The sequence below is a fragment of the Penicillium daleae genome (assembly GCF_028827525.1).
Source record: "Penicillium daleae strain IBT 16125 chromosome Unknown utg000006l_segment0_segment0, whole genome shotgun sequence".
NCBI lineage: Eukaryota > Fungi > Ascomycota > Eurotiomycetes > Eurotiales > Aspergillaceae > Penicillium > Penicillium daleae.
In genome coordinates, this window is record NW_026623154.1 from 2,271,862 (window position 1) to 2,295,471 (window position 23,610).

The 23,610-nt window shown below is 48.7% G+C and overlaps 9 protein-coding genes across 9 annotated transcripts; 6 read left to right on the plus strand and 3 right to left on the minus strand.

Moving 5' to 3' along the window:
• Nucleotides 1-627: 627 nt before the first annotated feature.
• N7458_006547 (uncharacterized protein) lies at nt 628-3,804 on the plus strand (the record flags this gene model as incomplete). Its single annotated transcript, XM_056909929.1, has 2 exons — nt 628-3,008; nt 3,795-3,804. The coding sequence occupies 2 exons, from the start codon at nt 628-630 to the stop codon at nt 3,802-3,804; spliced, it is 2,391 nt and encodes a 796-aa protein (XP_056765633.1).
• On the minus strand, nt 3,754-4,993 carry N7458_006548 (PAF acetylhydrolase family protein; the record flags this gene model as incomplete). The annotated part of the gene is made up of 2 exons (XM_056909930.1): nt 3,754-4,462; nt 4,542-4,993. The coding sequence occupies 2 exons, from the start codon at nt 4,991-4,993 to the stop codon at nt 3,754-3,756; spliced, it is 1,161 nt and encodes a 386-aa protein (XP_056765634.1).
• A 7,329-nt stretch (nt 4,994-12,322) lies between these two features.
• N7458_006549 (uncharacterized protein) lies at nt 12,323-12,586 on the plus strand (the record flags this gene model as incomplete). Its single annotated transcript, XM_056909931.1, has 1 exon — nt 12,323-12,586. One exon carries the CDS (start codon nt 12,323-12,325, stop codon nt 12,584-12,586), a length of 264 nt encoding a protein of 87 aa, XP_056765635.1.
• A 259-nt stretch (nt 12,587-12,845) lies between these two features.
• On the minus strand, nt 12,846-13,922 carry N7458_006550 (uncharacterized protein; the record flags this gene model as incomplete). Its single annotated transcript, XM_056909932.1, has 2 exons — nt 12,846-13,786; nt 13,901-13,922. 2 exons carry the CDS (start codon nt 13,920-13,922, stop codon nt 12,846-12,848), a joined length of 963 nt encoding a protein of 320 aa, XP_056765636.1.
• A 291-nt stretch (nt 13,923-14,213) lies between these two features.
• N7458_006551 (DASH complex subunit ASK1) lies at nt 14,214-15,722 on the plus strand (the record flags this gene model as incomplete). Its single annotated transcript, XM_056909933.1, has 4 exons — nt 14,214-14,304; nt 14,365-14,471; nt 14,543-15,521; nt 15,586-15,722. 4 exons carry the CDS (start codon nt 14,214-14,216, stop codon nt 15,720-15,722), a joined length of 1,314 nt encoding a protein of 437 aa, XP_056765637.1.
• A 581-nt stretch (nt 15,723-16,303) lies between these two features.
• Nucleotides 16,304-17,512, plus strand: N7458_006552 (FAD-dependent oxidoreductase; the record flags this gene model as incomplete). Its single annotated transcript, XM_056909934.1, has 1 exon — nt 16,304-17,512. One exon carries the CDS (start codon nt 16,304-16,306, stop codon nt 17,510-17,512), a length of 1,209 nt encoding a protein of 402 aa, XP_056765638.1.
• Nucleotides 17,513-18,109: 597 nt separating this feature from the next.
• Nucleotides 18,110-19,986, plus strand: N7458_006553 (uncharacterized protein; the record flags this gene model as incomplete). The annotated part of the gene is made up of 3 exons (XM_056909935.1): nt 18,110-18,519; nt 18,578-19,607; nt 19,687-19,986. The coding sequence occupies 3 exons, from the start codon at nt 18,110-18,112 to the stop codon at nt 19,984-19,986; spliced, it is 1,740 nt and encodes a 579-aa protein (XP_056765639.1).
• A 1,062-nt stretch (nt 19,987-21,048) lies between these two features.
• On the minus strand, nt 21,049-21,549 carry N7458_006554 (uncharacterized protein; the record flags this gene model as incomplete). The annotated part of the gene is made up of 2 exons (XM_056909936.1): nt 21,049-21,184; nt 21,239-21,549. The coding sequence occupies 2 exons, from the start codon at nt 21,547-21,549 to the stop codon at nt 21,049-21,051; spliced, it is 447 nt and encodes a 148-aa protein (XP_056765640.1).
• Nucleotides 21,550-22,081: 532 nt separating this feature from the next.
• N7458_006555 (glycoside hydrolase family 27 protein) lies at nt 22,082-23,370 on the plus strand (the record flags this gene model as incomplete). The annotated part of the gene is made up of 2 exons (XM_056909937.1): nt 22,082-22,682; nt 22,748-23,370. The coding sequence occupies 2 exons, from the start codon at nt 22,082-22,084 to the stop codon at nt 23,368-23,370; spliced, it is 1,224 nt and encodes a 407-aa protein (XP_056765641.1).
• Between the last annotated feature and the right edge of the window lie 240 nt (nt 23,371-23,610).

The window sequence follows — 23,610 nt, forward strand, 5'->3', positions numbered from 1 at the left end:
CCTGTGATAGACCTCGATCTGGGCTAGGGGCGTCCGGGTTGAGCTGAGCTGAGTCCTGACTGGTTCACCGGCTGATATTGTACCTTCCCCGCAACCCACCTCAACGTGCCCTATTATTAAACCACCCGTTGTCTGTCCCTGGCAAGGATTTTTACCGCGATATGAGCGTTTTGTATTAGAGCATTTTCATTAGCTAGACCCTGTAACATCTCGGTAATACAAAGATATATTATAGAGCCTAGCGAATAAAAACGAAATAATACAATATGCTGGTTTTGCGCTAAAAGTCCTCCCCAGGGACAGGTGAAAGATGTATCCACTATGTATCGTATCCATGCATAACTTTAATTTAGACCCTGTGGAGCTTCTCTCGCGAGCATTTCCTGTCAAGGTGACTGCGGAATCCTGGCTTCTTCAACCCCGATTTGGCCAAATATCCTTGTCTTATACTCCCAACAGAAATCGGCAATTTAGCCGCGGATATTAGGAAGAAAATCAGGATCAACAACCCCACAGTCATGACTACTATTTATTGGAAGGAGCTGACCCTACAGACTCTCGTAAACTCCAAGGAATTTGACAATTTTCCTCCTCATGACATCTTTGTTTGCTTAACCTGCCATAATTATGGCTGGCTCTGTCTGCGGCCGCGCATACAAGCTCTGCTTGGCCGCCATTACGTTGGCCGGGCTTCAGTTAGCTGGCGCCACGACCAGCAAACATGGCTACGAGTTCAACTCGGTGGCAATTACAGGCGGCGGCTACATCACCGGGATCATTGCCCACCCGAAAACGCAGGACTTGCTCTACGCACGTACCGACATCGGGGGCGCCTACCGCTGGGATGTTGCCAAGGGCAAATGGACGGCCCTTACCGACTTTATTAGCTCTGCTGATAGCGGGCTGTTAGGTACTGAGACTATCGGCCTTGACCCAACAAACTCGAGCTGGCTATACCTCGCACAAGGACGTAACCTGGGCGATCAGAGTTCTGCATTCTTCGTTTCGCAAGACCAGGGCAATACTTTCGAAATCTACAAGGCCCCCTTTGACTTGGGATCCAATGAAATGGGTCGTAACAATGGCGAGCGTCTGGCCGTCGACCCCTTCAACCCAGACGAGCTCTGGATGGGCACCCGTACCGCGGGACTGTGGAAGAGCAGTGACCGGGCCAAGACGTGGACCAACGTTACCTCCTTTCCCGATGCCTTCGCAAACGGCATCGGCATTGTTTCCGTTATTTTCGACCAACAACACAAAGGCACTCTATATGCAAGCGCCTGCGCCCCAGGTGGCATGTATGAGTCCCACGACGGCGGCAAGTCCTGGGCACCGATCCCCGGCCAGCCGATGACCTGGAGTGCGGCTACTGCTAGCGCGTTCCCCGGCCACTCCCCGGCTAGTACTGGTCCGCAGGCTATGAAGGTCGACCTCGCCTCGAATGGTATCCTCTATGTTACTTATGGCGATTTCCCAGGGCCGTGGGGCACCAGCTACGGCGAGGTATGGCGGTACAATACCTCAAGTCATGTCTGGGCCGAAATCACCCCCGGCCGCAACGGCAATAGCTACCCTGCCCCTTATAACAACCAAACTTTTCCAGCAGGAGGTTTCTGCGGCCTCAGCCTCGCTCGTGACGACCCGGAAACCCTCGTCGTCGTCACCCTTGACCGCGATCCGGGCCCGGCCCTCGATAGCATCTACTTGTCGCGCGACGGCGGCAATACCTGGAAAGACGTCGCGCAGTTGTCAACGCCGGCTGGGTCTGGCGGATACTGGGGCCATCCGATCAGCCAGGCAGCTCTGAAGGACGGTACCCCAGTCCCGTGGCTAGGCTTCAACTGGGGCCCAGAATGGGGCGGCTATGGCGCACCGAGCCCAGTGAAAGGCCTGACTAAGATGGGCTGGTGGATGAGCGCTGTGTTGCTCGACCCGTTTAACTCTGACAGATTAATGTACGGCACAGGGGCGACGATCTGGGTGACAGATACCCTATCGCGCGTCGATGAGAATTGCGCGCCAGAGTGGTATGTCCAGACGCAGGGGATCGAGGAGACCGTCATCCTAGCGCTCACTAGCCCAACGGGAGGGCCGGGACACGTACTCAGCGGGCTGGGGGACATCAATGGATTCCGGCATGACGATTTGAACCAAATACCAAACATGTTCGCGGAGCCTGTGTTCAGCAACCTCGACAGCATCGACTTTGCAGGTCTGGCGCCAAACGTGGTGGTACGGACGGGGTCTTGTGGGCATACCTATCCTGGTAGGTGCGGGAGTGCAGCGTACAGCAAGGACTTTGGAGACACGTGGGAAATGTTTGCTACGTGTGCACCAGAGGTAAATTCTACTACTTGGAGCCCGGGGTCTATTACTGTGGATGCTTCAGGCGAACACGTTGTCTGGTCAACGTTACTGCACTACCAGGAGCCTACTGGACCGTGGACCACTTCCGATTTTGGAAAGACCTGGACAGCGCCCCAGGGGCTAGCAGTGCAGACGACTAACATCGCAGCCGACCGCGTCGCACCTGGGACGTTTTACGCTTACGAGTCCGGGGTGTTCTACGTGTCGAGGAATGGCGGAGTTAACTACTCTTCTGCTCTGGCCCAAAATATCGGGCTGCCAGCTGGGGTAGGGGCACTGCCGGTTGTCAACCCTTTTGTCGCCGGGGAGTTGTGGGTTGGAGTGAGTGGTGTTGGGGTCTTCCACAGTCAAAACTTTGGAAAATCTTGGACTGCGTTCAAGGGAAATGGGAACGGGTTGAACCCGTCTCTACTTGCGGCAGGGAAGGGAGCGGCTGGAAAATCTAGCGTATCGCTGTTTTTGTGGGGTACAGCTGGGCAGGCACCGTTAGACGTGCAGGGCGTGTATCGGAGTGACGATAATGGGGTGTCGTGGGTACGTGTCAACGACGACAAGCATCAGTATGGTGGGATTATTACCATTGCAGCGGATCCGAGAGTGTATGGGCGGGTGTACATGGGGACAGGCGGGAGGGGCCTTTTGTATGCGGACATTGTGCCTGGAGACAGCAATGTCCCAGGCACCGGAGGCCTTTAAAGAGGTAGCGTCTTAGTCGATATCGCTATCTTCACTTAGGCCTAGTTTACGCGCTTCGTAAGTTCTATACTTATTATATAGCAGAATACGCTATGATACGAGCGATCGTGTAGATAGACTACTACCTTATAGTTACGTACTACCTCTACTAGGCGCGTTAGTAAACTACTTAACGAGCTACTTAGGAGATAGTACGCGGGCGTAGGTACTATATAAGCTATCTTAGCGAATAAGCGGACGCTAGACCTTACTAGCAGTTTGATTGTAGCTTTAATAGCCCATATTTCCTGTTATAGGATACCTAATTTATAGTGCTAGTAGGTTAAGGGTATCGATAGGAGATCCTTAGTAAGATCTTCTACCTAGTAGAGAAACTCTACTACTTTAGCTAAAGCTATAGGGGCTCGAGGCCCTTTTTAACTACTACTAACCTCTTTTAGTTACGTATACGCTATAGTTAACGTTTAGTACGCGCTCGCTGTTCGATAGTAGATTTTTCAATAGGCCTCCAACGCGCGTAACATCAAGATATCGATCATATCGCCTCGAGACCAGTATCAAGATATAGCGTAGGGAGTTAGATTGAATTTGCCGTTGATTAGAAATTGCTAACTGGTCTAGTTCCTGAGATATTTCAAATTTTCAATTCGGCGCTTGAGTTGTTGTTTTACGGCTCTGTCTCGACATGTGTTAATATCCCCCAACAGTTACCTCATGAAACTCCATTCTAGACCCATCTAATAGATCACTCTTCTTCCCCTTCAATACAAAGTCGAAGAACCTGCTAGTATAAGCAGTAATGATCTGAAGGGCCCTTCCTCCATCAATACCCCCCAATAATGCGGCCACCTCTGTCGGGAATTGCTCTCTCAAACCAATCAAATCAGCAGCCTCTGCCAAATCCGTAAACGTACCATGCGTACTATTACCGAGCATGAATTCTCTCTTAAACCCCTTCAGTTTCGGCCAAATTGCACCCCAAGTCACATCAGATGTCAAATTTTTCCCTTCGTGGGCCATGATCATGAAGGGCTTATCCAATCCACGGTCAATAGCGGAGCCGAAAAATGTACCGTCCAAATTGACACCCCCCATGAGACGCGAATCAGAAAGCAGAGCCTCGGCTGCGGTGGCGCCGCCAAGGGAGTGACCATATATTCCCACCTTAGAGGTATCCAAACCGGAGGTTTGGCCTGGGATGAGCCTTGAAATGACCAATGGACTGCGGAGCTGGTCGAGGACGAAGGATACGTCTTTCACGCGGATATTCAAGTCATCTATGATCTGGGTGTCGGTTGTAATGTTTGCCGCGAGAACGGTGACATTGTTGGGGAATGTTACGATGTCTGCGTCGTAGGGATGGTCAATCGTTACGACGATGTAGCCAGTGCTGGACAGTCTGCAGGAACGTGAAATTAGCGAGATCTTTCTAGCGAAGGCTCAAAATGAACGAAGAACAGAAGCCATGAAATACGCACTGCTGTGCCATAGCGCTGTACAAGAGGCGAGTATTCCCCAGGCCAGGCGAAAAAAGAATGAGCGGATAGTTTGACCCTTTGACGCTACAGCTAGATTTTGAAGTCGGAAAAGATTTGCAGGCTTCGAGGCTAAGTGAGCTGAAGGTGCCGGCTGGGACACCATCTTGTGCGTACTGTTCATCCTCGAAGGTTGCGCTGATGGGGTCCATGTAGGGCGTCGGGTAGGGACAACATGCTGCTGGGTGGACGGGATGAAAGAGAGAAATCATCAAAGTACGTGGTCGTGGCGTTGGAGCGTAGGGATCCAGACGATCGTGGTCGATGAGCTGGGTCGTTGCAATGCTGGTGTTGTACGGGCCGCTTGTGGCAGGGAAGGATACCGCGATGACGATTGGGACAAATTCGGCCAAGAGACCGGCGACCAACAGGCATTTCTCGGCGATTTTGAACATTTGTGGCAAAATATCGAGGAAAATCAAGCAGGCGGATTTTGTTTTAGGAAAGAACAGATGAGAACTTGATAATGTTGCCGCAAAGAAATTTGGAGGAACCACATGGTCTTATATAGTTGTTTTCCTTCAATTCCACGATCCATTTCGGCTTGGTTTTAGCGAGGTCATTTTGACCATCATCCTACCTAATAAGGAAATGATTCAGCGCCTTTGTGAACTCCCTCTAGGGACATATGATATGCTTGTCTCTGGCTCATGGTTTGGCTGATGACTGTGGGGGCTCAGCTTCTGCGCCAAGAACTGCGTTCTATGGTTGCCGCTTTGGGAATGGTAGATAAGCGGGCCCTAGCTGGGGATGGGAAGTCTAAATGGTTAACTAACCAATTGACTGCATACATAGTGGGCACCCAGCTCACGCGTACCCAAAAAAAGTTCACACGGACCCAAAAAATTCTGACTAATTTTGGGTACCCATGAGGTACCCGACCTCGCACGTACCCAAACCTCTAGATTATATAATATTTTTTAATGCAGAAAATTTTTTAAACACCTTATTTTACCCCTTTTCAAGATTGTTACCAAGTATCGAATTCCACAAGATGTCGGCGTCTTTACTCTCGCCATCGCTATTCGAGGATTCCGATTCTGACATATTTATCTCTACGCAATCTACTACTAGTACTGCATTAGAGATTAATCAAATTCTTTATAATCTTCCATCTGTGAGTGATCGTTTTATAAATAAGAGCATACATAAATCTTATATTTTATATCAGCGACAACGATCGGCCTCTGAAACTTCAGTGTACCAAGATTGCACTAATACATATGAGTTATCTGATGTCGATTCTTGTGAGGATAATGAGGAAAATACTAGCTCTCTATGTTCTACACCTTTTACGGAACGAAACCAAACAGGTATAGAAACAGACGGGACCCAAGTAAGCATTAGCTCTAGAGATGCTGTGATCGCCTACGAAGTTCAGGAGCACCTTATCCTCCCAGAGTATCCTGATACAGACAAGAATGGTATTTTACATATCATTCATGCCTCCAAAAATCCACTTGAAAATGTGGAAGACACCGTTACTGCTGTCAACCAAGCTACTTCACAGCTTATGTCGTCGGTATGTTCGATATAATCCTAGCATATGTCTAGCATATGCTTAGCATATATGATAACTAATTATCCTAGGTTCAATTCTCGATTAAACAACTCAAATCGGCCAAGAAAATCTTCACGAAACTCCTCCAGAAAGACTCTAAAGACAAAGAATCAAGATCATGGCATCGATCCTTTCAATGTACAGGGATTCAACATTGCCACCAAGCTCATCCTGATCTTATTACCCCGTCTGAAAGCTATAACCGTGTTAAACCAACACTTTTCCGCGAACTTCAGGCTCTTGCTGCAAAGCCTGTGTATCACACTATTGCGCAGGAAATCCAGGAGCGAACTAGAGAGTAAGATATATCCCTCCCTAGCTTTAACCTCTATTAAGCTTACGCTTAAGATAGATTTTACTTCGGATTTCTCAAGACGTGGGATATAGAAGGGCCATGTATTTATGCACCTAGTGAGCGGACATGCAGAGGTCAAAAGCCAACAGTGTGGCTTCGAGATGGAGTAAGTGCATATTATTATCATGTACTAAATATTTGTTAACTATAAGTAGTTCACCTTTATTGGGTGTCCGAACGCGCAGGTCGGATCCCAGCGTTGGCACTACTGTCAGCACGTTCCACGAAGTGCTGCAAGGATAGACACCGCGTTTCTAAAGCTTCTTTGCGATAAGGATGGCTTACGAGATACTGGATATGGAACCAAGAACTGTTACTTCGTGGAGCATCGTTCAGCTAGACGTCGCCACTGTGGTATGTTTTACACTAGATATGCTCTGGATATGCTGAACATATGCTAACCCTGTCCTAGACTCAATTCATGCAGATGGTGTTGGTCAGCTGATATATAGTGTTTGCTCTGTGAAGATTGACCTTTATATCCCCTGCGTATGGGATCGTTTTCCTTTTTTCCTTCTCGTTTGTCGAGGATCTCATTCACATGCGCCGCCACCGCCTACAAAGCTACCACATGATATTGGTCAAGAAATCATTGACGCAATCAACACGCAGGATATCCTAGGATTAACTGCACGTAAATTGATGGTCTCACCTACTTTTGCGAAGATTATACGTCAACATGGTGATTCTGCGCTTCGATATATCCACAAGAGCTTACACATTGAGGATAGAGTAACTGCTTTGATTCATAAGCAGAGACTACTATATTATCCAGAAGGGACGAATCTTGCTGGGGTATGGCGTGAATACCAGTTTGATCTAACTAAACACGTGGATGATCAATGGATTCGTGAAGTCTATTTCTTTGACGAGAATCGGGAGCATTATCTGATCATATGCTGCACATACGAACAAGCTAAGCTTTTTCAGAGTGTACGACATCTGGAAATGGATCTTGCTTTCAAGATGGTTCAGGGAGCAACCAAGCTTTTCACAATTTCAGGGTGGAATGAACAGGTAAAGAGTAAGATTTTCTGGTGTTCTATATATGCTAAACATATGCTAACCATATGCTGACTCTCAGGGTTAAATACCTATGTCTATGCTTTCATGAATCTCGAAACTCGAGTAGCTTATCGGGTTCTTTTTGAGAAAATCTTCAAGATTCTTGGGGATGTTGGACGAAAACCAATTAGATGGGCGTATCAGCTTGGAAGGGATGATTCTTGTGAGGGAATTCGGACGGTTACTGTTGACATGTGTAAGAAGCAAGCACCTGGTACGCTTCCCATATGCTTAACATATGCCTGAATTATACTCACTTTCTATTTTCATTTAGGGCTTGGAGATTATCTTGCTGGCCTAGATCCTCGTTGGACATGGTCAGAACATCTGCAAAATATATTGATCCTATGCCAAACGCACGTTAAGCGAGCCTTTCGGAAAAGGTTTCCTGGTCACGAAGCTACTACGTCTATTGATATGATCTGGAATGCAAATTCAAAGGCAGAGGTTATTCGAATTATGGATGAAGTTGCAGAAAAGTGGCCAGAGACCGAAAAATGGTTTCAGAATAAGAAGGTTGATTGGATTCTTGCTGGAATAACCCCAGAGGCATCTAAGATTCCTATTGAATGGTGGACGAATGCATCACATCATACTGGAATTAGTGAAAGTAGTCACTTTCACGATAACGAGGCAGTAGGCCGAAAGCAAGCTTTGTTAACAGCAATTCTCCGGTATATTACCCGATTTATCATGTATAGAGCATATTACTAATCTCTTTATTACAGATGCAAAAAACATGTACAAGAGATGATCCAAAAGAATAAACTTGCAGAAGAGCTAGGTCTCTTCCCAACTTGGCGATCTCAAAACCCTGTGTATCGTATTGCCAAACAAGTTCGCAAGAAGGGTTTGTTCCATATGTTCAACATATGTTACACATATACTAACCTTATATCAGACAAGCGCTACAAAAAATCTGCCAACCGTCGTATCAATAAACCATACCAGCCCTGGAACGTGATCAATCCTTACGATGACCTTAACCCGACGATGCAACCACCTGGGCTTCCAGATATTTCGGACATAGTTTCGATATCTACTTCAGAGATAACTGACATAAGCTCAGTATATGGTCAATCTATATCTGCACCGCTATCTACCCCTCAGGGTAGTTCAGTTCTTGACGGATCGTCTAGAATAGCGCCGCATGATAGTATTTCTCAGCAGTTAGGCTATACTCAGGGATTCGATGATGAAGAGGCACGGCTACAGCAAGAAGTTGCGGAACTTGAGAGAAAGCAAAGGATCTTAGCCCTTCGAAGGAAGAAGGAGGAATTATTACGGAGTATAGAGTCAGGCGAATCTTTGGTATAAGTTAAGAATATCTTGAATTTACTTTGAGCATAAGTTTAACATATGTTCCGTATAGACAAATAACAGAAAATTCATACAAAGAGACCTACGCCTAACTAAAGGGACTCAAAAGCATCAGAGGATGAGTCCTCTACCTCTACCTCTACCTCTACCTCCTCCTCCTCCTCCTCCTCCTCCTCCTCCTCCTCCTCCTCCTCCTCCTCCTCCTCCTCCTCCTCTACCTCCTCCTCCTCTACCTCCTCCTCCTCTACCTCCTCCTCCTCTACCTCCTCCTCCTCCTCCGAGTCTTGCATATGGGGAGCAGGTGGGCCACCTCCTCCATCACTATTGTCTCCATTACCGGCAGTGGGGCCAAAACCCGCGAAGGGAATAGGATTCCCAGGGACGCCAGGTCCACGCTACATACTATTAGCATATGCTTAACATATCATTTCTTAAAAAAAGGGGACTTACCCGGCGGCTGCGATGACCAGAACTCGGGGTTGCTGGGGCCTGCCAGCGGTGGAAACGAGTGCCGTATTGTGCGGCAAACTGTGCATCGGTAGCTCTATACGGATTGTTAGCATACGCTAAACATATGAGAGTCATATGTAACAAGTATATCAATCTTGTGCAAAACGTAGAGTACCCAGAGTACTTACGCAATTCGCTCCAGAGCGGAGGCCCAGTGTCCAATCCATCCATTGTCAGGGCCGCGTCCAGGCTCATGGAGGTAGCTAGCATCCCGCCAGCCACCCTGCAGGACCCAACGCTTGATGGCGTTTTGGCCCGCAATAATCTCCAGCTGGGTCTTTGCTCGCCGGCTGGGGTTGACGACTATATCGTAGTCATATTGTTAGCATATGTTCAACATATCCAACGAATAGACACTTGCCAGCTCCGGAATGTTCATTGCGGATGTGTCGACGCAGAGCAGGTCCCTCTGAGAAGACTAGACCGCACATTTGGGACGGAGGGTTGACGACAATATCACAGCTGTTCCTCTCAGTGTCAGCATACGATAACCATGCCCTCAGTATATTCAGACACCACGTACACTCCTATGTTCTCTTTGTTGAGAACCTCGGCCGGATTTGGAGGCGGGGTCGCCGCGATATCAGCTGCCTTGATGTCGTAGTGGCGTGCGCCTGCAGCTAGAGCTGCCGTATACGCAGCTGGCTTCCAGCCACGATTGTTGTCTGGAATGGGCCCTACATATGGTCAACATATCAACAGCATATGCATCTGGGAAACATACCATGTGCATATCCCAGGAGAGGGTCGGGGTTGGTCGCGTTTAAGACTGTGGTGTTGTCAAATTCAGCCCGGGTTGGACCCAGGCCAGGGAAGAGTCCAAGATTCGACATGTTGATGAGCTGGAAGTGTTCAGCATATGCAAAACATATGGAGAAACGCGTCAGGGAGTAGAGTAAACAGGTGTTCTGACCTTTGGTAAACAAAGTGGGTGGTGAGGGAAGAAGAAGAAGAAAATGGTGTTGTGTTTGTGTTGAAGATATATCTCTCATTTCTTTGTTGACACTTTTGATTCATGACCCCAAACAAACTATATTTTTCTTTCAACACGTGTAATTTACTAGAAGAAAGACTACCTCTTTTATATTATTATGAATAAAAAATAGATAGAGTCTTTAAGAGTATAGTATAATCTTCTATATAGAGTTGTAAAGAGATGTATAGAGTGATAGTATATTTTAGTGAGGTAGGGGTTCAACTAAAGTTGAACCCCTACATAATTATTAATCATATGCATAAAAGTAAGTATAAGAGCTCATCAGGACCCAAAATAGTTTGGGTACGTGTGAGGTCGGGTACCTCATGGGTACCCAAAATTAGTCAGAAATTTTTTGGGTCCGTGTGAACTTTTTTTGGGTACGTGTGAGCTGGAACCCGATACATAGTTAGTTGGTTCTAAGGCAACAGCTCCGCTGATTCAGCCTGTCACCATTGGACCTACGATCCACTCTGGTATCTTAGGCAGCCTCCCGTTCTCCATCCGCACCCTTTATCCTCCTGACCGTCCCCTCGCTCTGTTCGGGTTGTGAATGGCAACGAGGACATTTCAAGGCCATGTCTTGCACAGAAATTCCCTCATATTTCTCCACAATTACTTTGAGAAATGACTGTCGTGGGACCACTCGATCGGCGGACTAATCGCACCAGATGCGTAGCCTGCGCACGACGCAAAATCAAGGTCAACCTGCCCTTCGTATAGAATTTATTAGCGATGACTGTTTGTTCTATTCCGTACTCCAGTCTAACTCTCTGTAGTGCGAAGGTGGTCCTCCCTGTCAGTATTGCATAAAAAGAAAACAGCAATGCGTGCCTCCAGTAATTCAGCGACAGGCTAGCGTAGTCTTTATCAATGTCTCCCCGCCATCCAAAAGGTCCGACAGTCTCTCCGGAGCCACTCATCTTCCTACGCCTAGCCTTTGCCCCAAGATTTCAGAAGGAAACTCAGCCCTTTTTGTTAAGTATTTCTTCTCGGACTTTCTGGCCAGAAATGACTTTGGTGGCCCCCTGGACCTCAGCACTATCATATCGGAATTCCAGAGATCCCCCACCATGTATCAAGCATCCATTGCTTTGGGTGCACTTGATCTGAGCAGGAAGCCAGTGCTCACTAGGCCACCAGAGAGGAAAGATGTGGTCGTGAGAGCATTCACGGCTTATCACACCTCGATCGCACAATTGAAAGCTGAACTTGCAAGCAACGACGTCCCACGAGATGTCAATCTATGGACCCCTTTTTTCTTGGGGATTTTCGAAGTATGTTAACAGTGTCTTGGGCGAAGGTATATCAGAGGCTGGATGTTAACCTTTCAATTAGCTCATGCACGATATAACTGGAGAGGGCTGGGTGAAGCATTTTCTGTATGGCACGTCTAGAATGCTTCAGCTTCGCGGTCCAGAAGCTCATATCGCGGGCCCCGGGAGGTCATTTTTCCTCACAGTACGGGTCTTTGAAATATCCCGCGCTCTCATTTACTCAGAACCTACTTTTCTCTGCCAGCCGGAATGGATGTCACTCATGACTGAAATTTGGAATGAGGATGAAAACAACCATTGGCACCCAAAGGAGCTGTTATTCGATCTGATGATTACATGTACTTCAATAAGTCACCGGCAAGTACACTCGCACACCCTCTATATCTTATTGTATGACTGACAAAGCGCAGGGTATGGGGTTTGCTCAGTCAGGGCTCCAATTGTCCAAATATCCTTCTTCACAAGGGCCTCCTTGAGCTTGCAGCGGAAGGGTTCGTTGTCAGGTCAGCTCTTGGTGATTGGTTTGCGAACTTCCAAAAGTGGTCGACCGATACTGGTACACCTGAATATCATCCACACTCTATTCTGGCAGTAATCTATTTTCATGCCATATCAATCTACCTGTCCGGCATTTTCGACTACCGCATTCAATACAGCAAAATGGCCACGCCTACAATCTCACAGGCCGTTGTTCAAAATCATGTCAATGTGATTCTACAGATGACTGAGATCGTTCTGAAGACCGCAAATTTGGCAGCTGTGTTGCTCTTTTTCCCCTTGAGGGTAGCAGGCGCAAGAGTAACAACCACTCGGGAGACAGAGTTAATTTGTGCAATGCTTGAAGAGATTTCAATGAGGGGGTTTGTCGTTGCAGATGCCTTTACGGCAGATCTGAAGTCGCTATGGCGCGAAAAAGAGATATAATACCCGTACAGTGACTTTTAGATGATATAATGGCTTGCCAATAGGATGAATGATGTTTTAGCAGAGTGGGCTGATATTCAATATTTCCTCAAGCAGAGGTGTTTCGTGTACTCTGAACGCTGTAAAGCTAGACTCCGTGCGCCGCTCTGTTCCAGCAAAGAAAAAAACCCTCTCAATCCCTTGACCCTATCCAAGCCTGCCAGCGCCATACTATCCATCCATCTTGTAAGAGTTCCCCCAAATGTAGTAACCAAAGAAATTACAAGAGCGGATGATGGCCAGCATCATCATTGCTAACTACACTCCCGACCTCAGACCAGCTGGCGGGAGTTGCGATACCACCTACTGAGTGTTCACCCAGGTCACTCAGGGTTCCATCGGATGACATATCATTGAAACCATCGATATGGCCATAGCTTCCAGCAATCGATGGTGCAGACGAAACTGGATGCTGGAACTGATTATCCTGTCTGATATCGTCCAGCTCCGTAAGCAAGTCTTGGGGTTGGCTAAAGTTGGATTGCGAATCGGGCTGAGCATAGTAAACCTGGTCGTTGGCCTCGGTATGGCTGGATGCCGAGACAGACACGGGTGTCTGTGCTCGTACGGGGGAGTCAGCGAATGGATCAAATAGCAGTTCAGATGGTACTTCGGAGGTTGGTGTGAACTGTATGATGGACTCCGATGGGTGGTTAGACGTCGTCTCTGAAAGAATGTCAAGATGGAGCTGGCATTGTTCGATACGCGGGCTATCGGCCTCGGTGGAGGACATTCCTCGATGAAGAGGCTGTGAGCTACCGGTGTCCACCCCAGTAGAGTGACCGACGGGGTTAGAATCCGACTGTCCGGGTGTGCCACTCGAACTGCGAAGGTTTCCGTCCACGTCTACGAGAGAGTCGAAGCTTCCAAGCTGTTGCGTAGAGTCCTTGCTCTTCCGGCGAGACCCCAAAAGAGTCGCACGGCGCATAATCTCCGCTTTGGCAATGCGTCTGCGTTCTTGGGCTGCCTCTCCAACTTCTTCTGTCATAGATATATCTTCCCGGGCTGGCGAGGTCGAGTCGCGCGGTTGAATCTCATCACCTAGGTGGTGCAGGGCCAAGGCGATTTTACGTCGAGAGGTGGTCACCCACTGTTGAAACTGGGGAGACTGGTAGACAGCGACTCCGGCTGCCACCAGGACGGAGACAGTCACAATAATCCCTATCAAACTCGTCAGACATGCCGGACTTCAACGGGTGGGCTGATAAGGTCGAGTATGGCCGCCCGGGTGAACCGGGTGGGGGCAGGACAAGGAAAGGCAAGCTGGAAACCGACCTTTTGCGATGGGGGCAGGCATATTGCATGTAAGGCCACTTCTCCTGATTTGATTCTTGATTTCTTCCCCTTTTACTTGACTGCTCCTCGTGCGAGGAGGAAACCTGGAAAGCGCGAAGTACGATGATGCCTGGATCTTCCTTACATAAACCCCGCAGCACATGACGCCCCTCTACCCTTATCTCCGGCCCTAAAAATACACCGCTTTGGGACGTGTTCCCCGCGCGTCTCCCGACTCTTGCAGCAAGCTCTATAGTTAGTTTTCAACCACCAGCTGAGCAACACACCCTTGCGAGCAGTGGTACTAGTCAAGATGTCCCATCAATCTGCGCAATCGCAGCGGCCGCTGACGCTCACCGAGGAGCTTGAAAAACTGGAACAATCTATTACATTGACGCTCCAAGGTACGCTGGGCGCGACAAACAAACCGGGGGTTGAATGCTAACCGGTCTTTTTAACGCCAGAAATCGACCACAACTTCAGTCAGGCTCACCGAATCGTGACGACAAGCATCCTACCTCTAGTAGAGCAGTATACGGAACATTCGCGCGATGTTTGGGAAGGTGCCAAGGTACGTTAGATCTACATCCGGGATCTCATGCCCAACACGATCAACTGCGCGGCAATTGACTAGCTACCCAGTTCTGGAAACAATTCTTCGAGGCTAGTGCCAATGTTTCTTTGTCCGGATACGAGGAAAGGGCCGATGGCGATGAGACGGCGCAAGAGACCACGGCCACCGAAGAAGAGCTCTCTGCCGACGTAACCCAAAGCACAAGCGTCGACGAGACCGATCAGTCCTACGAGACACCCTCCTCACGGCGCCACGATGCTCAGCCCGGCCACGGGGATGATATTGACCTTACCGAGCTGGCAATCTCTTCTCACAGTACTCCCCGCGCAACAGGTCAACTCACCGACGAAGACATGACGATTTCCTCCATTGATCGTTCCTCCTCGTATGAGAATCTGAGAAAGCAGATCAACGAGGCAAAGGCACCCTTTGATATGCCTGACTCATCAACACTTCCATCAACCCCAGGACGTCAGCCCTTCTTCCCGCCGGATGCCTCCGTTACCCCAATGTTGTCTCCGTTCATCCCGCCGGTGTCATCGACAAAGTTTGTACCTGCATCTCGAGGAGATTCTCAGTACCAGAAACCATCAGACCCCGTGCTGCATCGCGTCCTCGACAAAACCTACCGGGTTCAGGCAACTCCACTTGGCAAAGGCTACCGCAATGTTGGCCACAGCACCAGCACGCATTCCAAGTTCACGGTCACCCCAAAGGCTGCTGCTTCTACCTCTCGCTACGCCTTTGACGACTCCCCGATGTCGAGTCCCGAACCCGAGGCGCCACGGCTGCACTCGGAAATTTTCTCATCGCCCATCAAGGGTGTCACCACAACTCCAGGAACAAATCGCAAACGACGCACCAGCAGCAACCGGCTTCGCGGCACACCAAATCCAGGAACCAGTGTGTTGACACCTGCTAAGAAGTATGGCGGTCATCAGCCTGTATGGGATAGCGATGATGATTTGGACGACGAGGATTTTGGCCCAAGCCCTCCGAAGACCATGCAGTTCCACATTCCACAGAGCCGCCTAATGAAGACGCCTGGTAAGTGACTATCTCACTCAATTCATCGACCCATCCGCTATTCTTTACTAATAATTCCCCATAGCCAAAGAAGCTTCCAAGCGGATCGTCACCGACCTGCTAGCCACTGCAGGGGCGGGCGATCTCACCGATGATATTGATGATGACCACAGCCCCAGCGTTATCAGGCGGACGGAGCGACTTGAAGATGATACATTCTAGCTACTTATGACCAACAGTTCGGTACTTTCTATGTATGTTTTCTTAACCTGGATATAGTTAAAGTCAAATAATCATTTCATAGAGCTATTAAGAATGACTACCCATCTATTACTAGACATCAATTCATCTTAATATTGTGTCCTGGTAGAGGGTCGCATCGACCCACCTAGAGGTTGGATCAAGATGACCACAGCCCGAGATGGTATCTGTAACATGTATAATGTCTCATCCGGGGTTCTATACAGTCCGTTGCTGTTTTTTACAGGAGAGGAGGGAGGATACGGAACGTAGCTCATGCCGAACTCGATCGGGGAGTTCTATTTCCCGAAGGATCAAGGATCGTGCAGGAGAATGACAGGAGAGGTGATCGATCGGCAAGGCTCCAAGAGGGAAAAAAAAAAAAAAGTGTATGCTTCGTGAAAACTAGGCCCCTGTCGAATTTTGGCCCCATGTTCAAACACAGTGACTCAATTCTAAGCCTCACTCAGATGAGACGTACAAAAAGCTTGAACTTCGCTCTCTAGCAAGCTTTCTGGAGTTCCCGAGCCGTCGGTGCCCTGCACTAATTCCTTTGCGAGACCATGGCATTACCGGTATTGATCGTTGGAGCTGGCCTGGGGGGCATTTGTCTAGCCCAAGCTCTAAAAAAGAACAACATCCCATTCAAACTATTTGAACAAGATGTGAAAAGCACTTTTCGTGCGCAGGGATACAGACTACGAATCACCAAGAACGGCGTCGACGCCTTGAAAGAGGCCCTGACACCCGAGCTTTTCACTCTATTTGAAAAGACTTGTGCCGATACACCCAGCTTTGGAGTTCGAATCAAGCCTGATGGAACACACCTACCCTCCCCTGCTGGGTTCGGACCACCTCCTGGCGCCCAGTCCAAATCCTATACAGTGGACAGGACGACCTTTCGCGAGGCCCTTCTGAGCGGACTTGAGGAACACGTTTTCTTCGGGAAGAGCCTTGAACAGTACACCATTCACCCCGACAAAGTCACCATATCCTTTGCCGACGGAACTACAGAGGACGGATCCCTCTTGGTGGGCGCTGATGGTGTCCGCTCTCAAGTTCGCAAGCAGTACCTACCCTCGTTCCAAGGCCTGGATACTGGCATGCGAATTATCTTTGGAAAGACTCCGTCTACTCCAGAATTTCTCGCTAAGCTTGAGGAAGAGTATCGCCATGGAATGAGTCTTGTTCTCGATCCTGAGGATGCGTCTCAGCCGCGCGTGCTATTTGAGTCGATCAACTTTCCTTACGCAGAGGAAGTCACTGAACCGCAACTACCCGATCCCTATATGTACTGGGTGCTCTGCACACAAAGTTCACAACTCCCCATCTCTCGCGAGAAATCGTGGCATACAGGCCCACAAGAATCAGCGGATCTTTCGCGCAAGCTCACCAATTCTTGGAGTCCATCACTCCGAGCGATCTTCGACATGCAAGACACTAGTCAATCAGCTATTAGATCAATCTTGTCTGCTATGCCGGAGATCGCGCCCTGGGAGCCTTCTAGTCGGGTCACTCTGCTGGGCGATGCCATTCACGTCATGCCTCCAACAGGTGCAATGGGTGCCAACACCGCTTTACGAGATGCAGCCGATCTCGCACGCCGAATTGCATTAGCTGGTGGCGTTGATGGGATAGACCAGGCTGTCATCGGAGACTACGAAGCTAGTTTGCGCGACTTTGCTAAAACGGCGATTGAGCTGAGTTGGCAGGGGGGTATGAAGAGCTTTGGGTTGAAGCCAGTGGACCAATGCGAGAGGATCAAGCTGTAATCGTTGAAGTCTGTATCTATGTAAACTATCTCCGACTAATCAAAATCTCCGTTCCTTTCTTAGTGGTTGTGACTGAAGACTTGTAAATTCTTGATTATTGATCATGTTGAATGAGATGTCTTATTTACTATAGTGGTTGAACGATTCAGAAATGCTACCTAAGCAACACCTTCGGCCCCGTCAACATGAATGATATCGGTCATAGAATCTAGAAGGGTGCATGATGGACCCTGGATTTTAGCATTGCCTCTCGAGCCTCCACGGGGTTGCCCGGTTTAATGGAATTGATTGTTTTTTTTCGACCCTAAATTCGAGGAGAAGCGTCTTAACTGTTGAATTTTTCAATAAACTTCTACTACAAACTTCTCAGATTTGATTGCATCTCCCTGCCGATGTGTATGAATATCGCATCATCCTCCATTTATTGCAGAGAAAGTGTAATTTCTGTCGCGCAGCCCGTCGGGACAAGTAGCGGGGGTTGGCCCCGGATCATGAAAGAACGAGGAAGTGTGGCCCAGAGAATATATTTTGTAACAATGAACAAGAAGATTATCATTCGATTCAAAAATTCACTGAAATTGTAAGCCGATAGGTATTATGCGTGCAATATTCACTTCTGTGGTCGGGGCGTGGATATCCACACAGCTGCTACTCAGTGTTCCATGCCTTGCTTTCCCCGTCCAAGACCACTGTCCGAACCACGCTCCATTTGCGCAAACCACCAACGGCACCGTCTGTGGGATAGACCTGCCCGGTTTCAACCAGGCAGCCTTCTTCGGGATCCCTTATGCACAGCCTCCAGTCGGTGATCTTCGCCTCCGCCATGCGATTCCTTATAATCATACCTACTCTGCGTACCCGGCGATTGCCCAACCACCAAGCTGCCCTGGCTATGCAGGGTTTGATGTCGGGATCGGACCCCTCAGTGAAGACTGTCTCTATCTAAACATTGTCCGGCCATCCATGCAGGAGAATGTCTCTCACGGTGCTCTTCCCGTTCTCGTCTGGTAGGTGTTGCCCAACTTCTAGTTTCCAGTTCCATTTGTGGTATTTATAACGACATAGGATTTATGGAGGCGGCTTCGATGCTGGCGGTATCGCAGACCCACGCTACAACATGTCATATATCGTGCAGCAGGCCGCTGCTATGCACAAGCCCATCCTGGGCGTGAGCATCAACTACCGCGTTGGTGGCTGGGGGTTCCTCTCGTCGCGAGAAGTGCTCGCAGCTGGTACGGCAAACATTGGCCTATTCGACCAGCGACGGGCCTTGGAATGGATCCAGGAGAACATCGGTACATTTGGTGGCGACCCAGCCCAGGTCACCATCTGGGGTGAAAGTGCGGGGGCATTCAGTGTCGGATACCATCTCGTCGGCTTCGAGGGCAAACACGCCAACTTGTTCCGAGGGGCAATCCTCGAGAGCGGTTCCATGCTGGGGTCGGCTCTACAGGATTCAGAGACTATCACCCAACCTGGTGGCTTCCAGGAGATGTACGACAACGTGACGATGACGGTGGGCTGCGCCGACGCAGCGGACACACTGGCATGTCTGCGGCACGTGTCGTATGAGAGTCTATTCGACGCCTTCGCTCCCCAGGTTTACACACCCGTCATCGACAGGACCTTCCTGACACGACGACCAAGCGAGAGCTTGGCTCGTGGCCTGGTTGCCGACGTAGCCGTTTTAGTAGGCGCCAACACAGACGAGGGTACAGCCGCGTTCTGGGGCCCTCGGGGGACGCTGAACACCTCAGCCGACGTGGCTGCATACATCAAGACCTTGAACGGGGGCGGCCTGGACCACCAGCAAGTTGACGAATTGCTCAAGTTGTACCCTGATGATCCGGCGAAGGGCTGTCCATATGGTACGGGGGAAGAGCGATTTGCCAGCCAGGGGTGGATGTACAAGCGCGGCGCGGCGATCGCAGGTGATATCTTTGTGCATGCTGGTCGACGGCGAGTGGCGGAATTTTTTGCAGCAAGACAGACGGGAAACCCAACGTATAGCTATCGGTTTGATCAAGCGCCGTGGAACGGGGTAGAGGAACTGATCACGACGGTCGCGCCGGTGTATAGTACCCACTATGTCGAGGTTAGTAGACATGCAGAATGGAAATGGGAGGAGTCGAGAATACATAAACAGATACTAACGGATAAATGCCCTGGCACAGTTGATATTTGTGTTCAACAACCCATCTCCAAATCTGTCCAACTCCATCGGACCCTACGCCTCTTACCACGATCTATCGACCTTGATGTCTCGCTCATGGGTCTCGTTCGTGCATGACCTCAATCCCAATCACTATGGGTTGGGGAAGCAGGTACATTGGCCGGCGTACACAGCGGCACGTCCACAGAATATCGTGTTTCGCGCTGAAGATAACCAGGGCGGGGTATTCGTCGAGCAGGACACATACCGGACAGAGCAGCTGGCGTGGTGGAACACGCATTGGTCCTATTTGCGATCATAATGGGACACATATACAGAGGGAGGTGGATTCGGGCGTGGACCACAAGCATTCTGCTCTTGGAGGCTGCTTTGACAAGAGCTCCCCGGTCGAGTTTGGCTTCAACTTGGAGAATAAGCCTTATCCGTGGAAAGGTCACAGTGGATATGGTATGTCCATGAGTAGACCCCTAGTCCGCATAGACATGTTCGAGACATGTTCGCTGATTTATCGCTGCTTGCTATTTGGATCAAGAGTTCTTGCGTTATGTCTAGAGTAGAGACTGGATCGCTTGCTTCCTGTGGCAATCGATTATACTTGTTCAATTTCCGTCGTGAGCCCGATGTCACAATATTCCGTATGTTTGTAAACAAAAGTTCGGTAGCATTCTTGATGTCATGAGCTCCTAGTTGTCTGCATTCACTATGTCGCTGTCGTCTACCTAGGTCCATTTCTAGGCATCATATAGCTCGAACGCTACTGGAACTATCAACCAGCTCCAGCGTTCCACCAATGTGTTTACCCAACCTCGGCTGAATCTGACCAAAGACAGGCTGACAGTTGGGCTATGATATATTTTCAAAAATAGATATTGTGAATATCCAGTCTCCGCCTGTTCTACTGAGTTCAATTTTATTTCTATAGTCGTCGCCATTGATTTCATATCTTGGAAGAATTGCATGTGGTCCTGATCCTTATCGAGCGGACACGCCACTTTATTTAATCTGCAATGGTAATCTGTAGAATAGAATCGGGAAATTAACAATATGAGAGTTTCGGGTTCGAACAACTTCCAGCAATGAATGCCTGGGAGATCCGAGGAAGATCAGGCTCCAAAATCTGTGCTGACGTGTCTAGGATGCGATCAATGATGTGCACCGTGCCCTATGTTTTGTGACAAAATGAGTTTCCATTCTCATCAAGTTCAAATTGCCTTCAAGAGGAGGAGCTCTCACGCTTGTAACCGAGAGGTCTGGTTCTACCACCCTCGCAACCTGATTGAGAACAACTGTTCCATTTTCCACCTGGGATCCTACAAAGAGATAGGTAGCAGTCTAACCTAGATATCAGCTGAATGCACAGTGATCACAGGGCACATCGTATCTGGCGGGGTTTCCTCACCTGAAATCGCTGCATAGTCTCATTGAAACTGGTTGATTTGAGCTCCGAATTAGGTACATAGTGGTGCAGGATGGTGTTCCCCAGCCACCATTTTCCTTTCCTATAATAAATTAGCAATCCCGGAACAAGCTCAGGAGGTTCTGATTTGTCATACGGGGCTGCTTCAAAGGCATCAAAGTATGCCCCAGTGTAGCTTTCAAACGCATCGTTGTTCGGCGCGAAGAACGTGAATTTCCAGTTGGGATCAGTGCCAAAAGCTTCAGCAAATCCTTCAAGTTCGTCGATTTTCTCGGCCAACGTGCTCAAATCCGAGCGGGACCTGATCAGATCCAGAACCGTCGTCACATTTGAGGACTTGGAGCTCACGTAGCCAGTGATATTTCGGTAATTCAGAGGGTCTGTCGTGGCTGTTGCCAGGCTGCCTAGTGCGAGGAAAGCCAGCAGTGGAATTGCCGATAATCTCATGTTGCGACAGTTGAAGCCTCGAGCAGATACTGCGACCACTTGGAAAGGCAAGAATACAGGGTCAGTGTTAGAGAGGGGTGGAAAGGGCTGAGTGTGAAAAGCCCATCTATTATCAACAAAATTGTGGTTCAATAACTTACTGGTACTCTAATTTCCGTCGACTCGGATGGCCCGTTGGCCGCTGAATCTCCCGGACCGTCTCCGCAGCTAATGTACGTAACCAAATATGACCTCCGGAAGTGTTGCTGCGAATCTGCAAGATATGAGTAGTTAGTTAGTTACTCCTCATTCATGTGACTAATCAAATGGAGCTGACTCAAGCCAGCGGAGATGCACGAGGCTAGAGGGATGCGAATTCAAGAATGATTTGAGAATTCGGGGCAGGCCCCGGGACTTGCGCCGTTGCACGACCAGACAGACTAGACTACCATATGGAGAAATACCGGGCTTAGTTGATATTATCTCCTATAATTAACTGACAGAGACATCTAAATTTTTACACACTTCATTCTCCATACCCCAGCACAAAATCATGAAACGCAAAACTTCTCTCTCGTCACTTCTCAGCACAGTGACAATTTTGTCTTCTGTCCAGCTCGCGTTGGGAGGGACAACCCTGGGGCGAACGCCTCAAATGGGCTGGAACTCATGGAACGCGTTCAAAGCAACAGTCAATTATACGGTCGTCCAGGAAGTCATTGAGTCGTTCGATTCACTTGGACTCAAGAAGGCGGGGTATGATTATGTGCTCCTTGATGACGGATGGTCAAGCTTCAATCGCACCGCCGACGGATATCTTCAGGCCAACGCAACTTCTTTCCCCTCGGGAATCGAGGCACTAGCCAAGGAAGTGCATGCTAAAGGCCTGAAGCTAGGTTTATACGGCGACAGTGGTCACTATACATGTGCGTGGAGACCAGGAAGCTGGGGATATGAAGAGAGAGATGCCCAAACCTTTGCCAGTTGGGGCGTGGACTACCTCAAGTACGATAATTGTGGAGGATTCCAGTCAATGACGGAGGCTCCCCAAGTTCGATTTGGAGCAATGAAGAACGCCCTCGCACTTTCAGGTCGAGACATTTTCTATTCGGTGTGCGAATGGGGTTATCAATTCCCATGGCATTGGGGAGGAGGTAAATTGGCATTCATGTAACATGCCGAAGTTTGTGTACGAATACTGATTTCATCGGTCTCACAGATATTGGTCACTCCTATCGGATCTCGGGCGACATTACGACAAGCTTTGCAAATGAAACTGCGTGCCAGTGCAAGACTGCCTACTGTCTCAATACTGGATATGCCGGTTGCTCTGTACTGACTATTATTAACAAAATGAAAGAGATCAGCCAGTATCAGACCCAAGGCCATTGGTTAGATATGGACATGCTCGAAGTCGGAAACGCCAATTTTACGCTTCACCAGCAACAGACCCACTTTGCATTCTGGGCAGCGCTAAAGTCACCCTTGATTATCGGGGCTGATCTCAGCAAACTATCCAACGACAGCTTGGCGGTCCTCACCAATAAAGCAGTCATTGCCCTCAATCAGGATGCGCTAGCAGAGCCAGTGATCTATCGACAAGCGTTCAGCGAGGAAGGTCTGTTCCAGGTATGGACTGGGAAGGTGGAGGGTGGGTATGTTGTTCTTCTACTGAATGAGAAGAGTTATTCACAACATATCTCTCTTGCATTTTCAAATCTGGGCCTTGGGACTCCTAAGAAAGTCGTTGAGCTCTGGTCTGGCCAGAATTTGCGAGATTCTATTAAGTTCAATGAAACTTTGGAGTCTTATCAAACTCTGGTATTCAAAGTGCAGACTTAGAAGCTGAGGTTCTTGTGTTATATTCCTCATATCGTATCATCCTATGCAAAATGAATTCTTTCAAGTTAGATTTTTTATATCATCTTAAATTCTCTAGAGAGAGAAATCGTGACAAGGCTTAGTTTACGGTCCAGTCTCTCTTCCGTTCACTACTGTATCTTTCTACACTCAGGAATCATAAAGCATAAAGCATAAAACGACGAGTCCATAAATTCGCATCATACGAAACTGATTTCATGG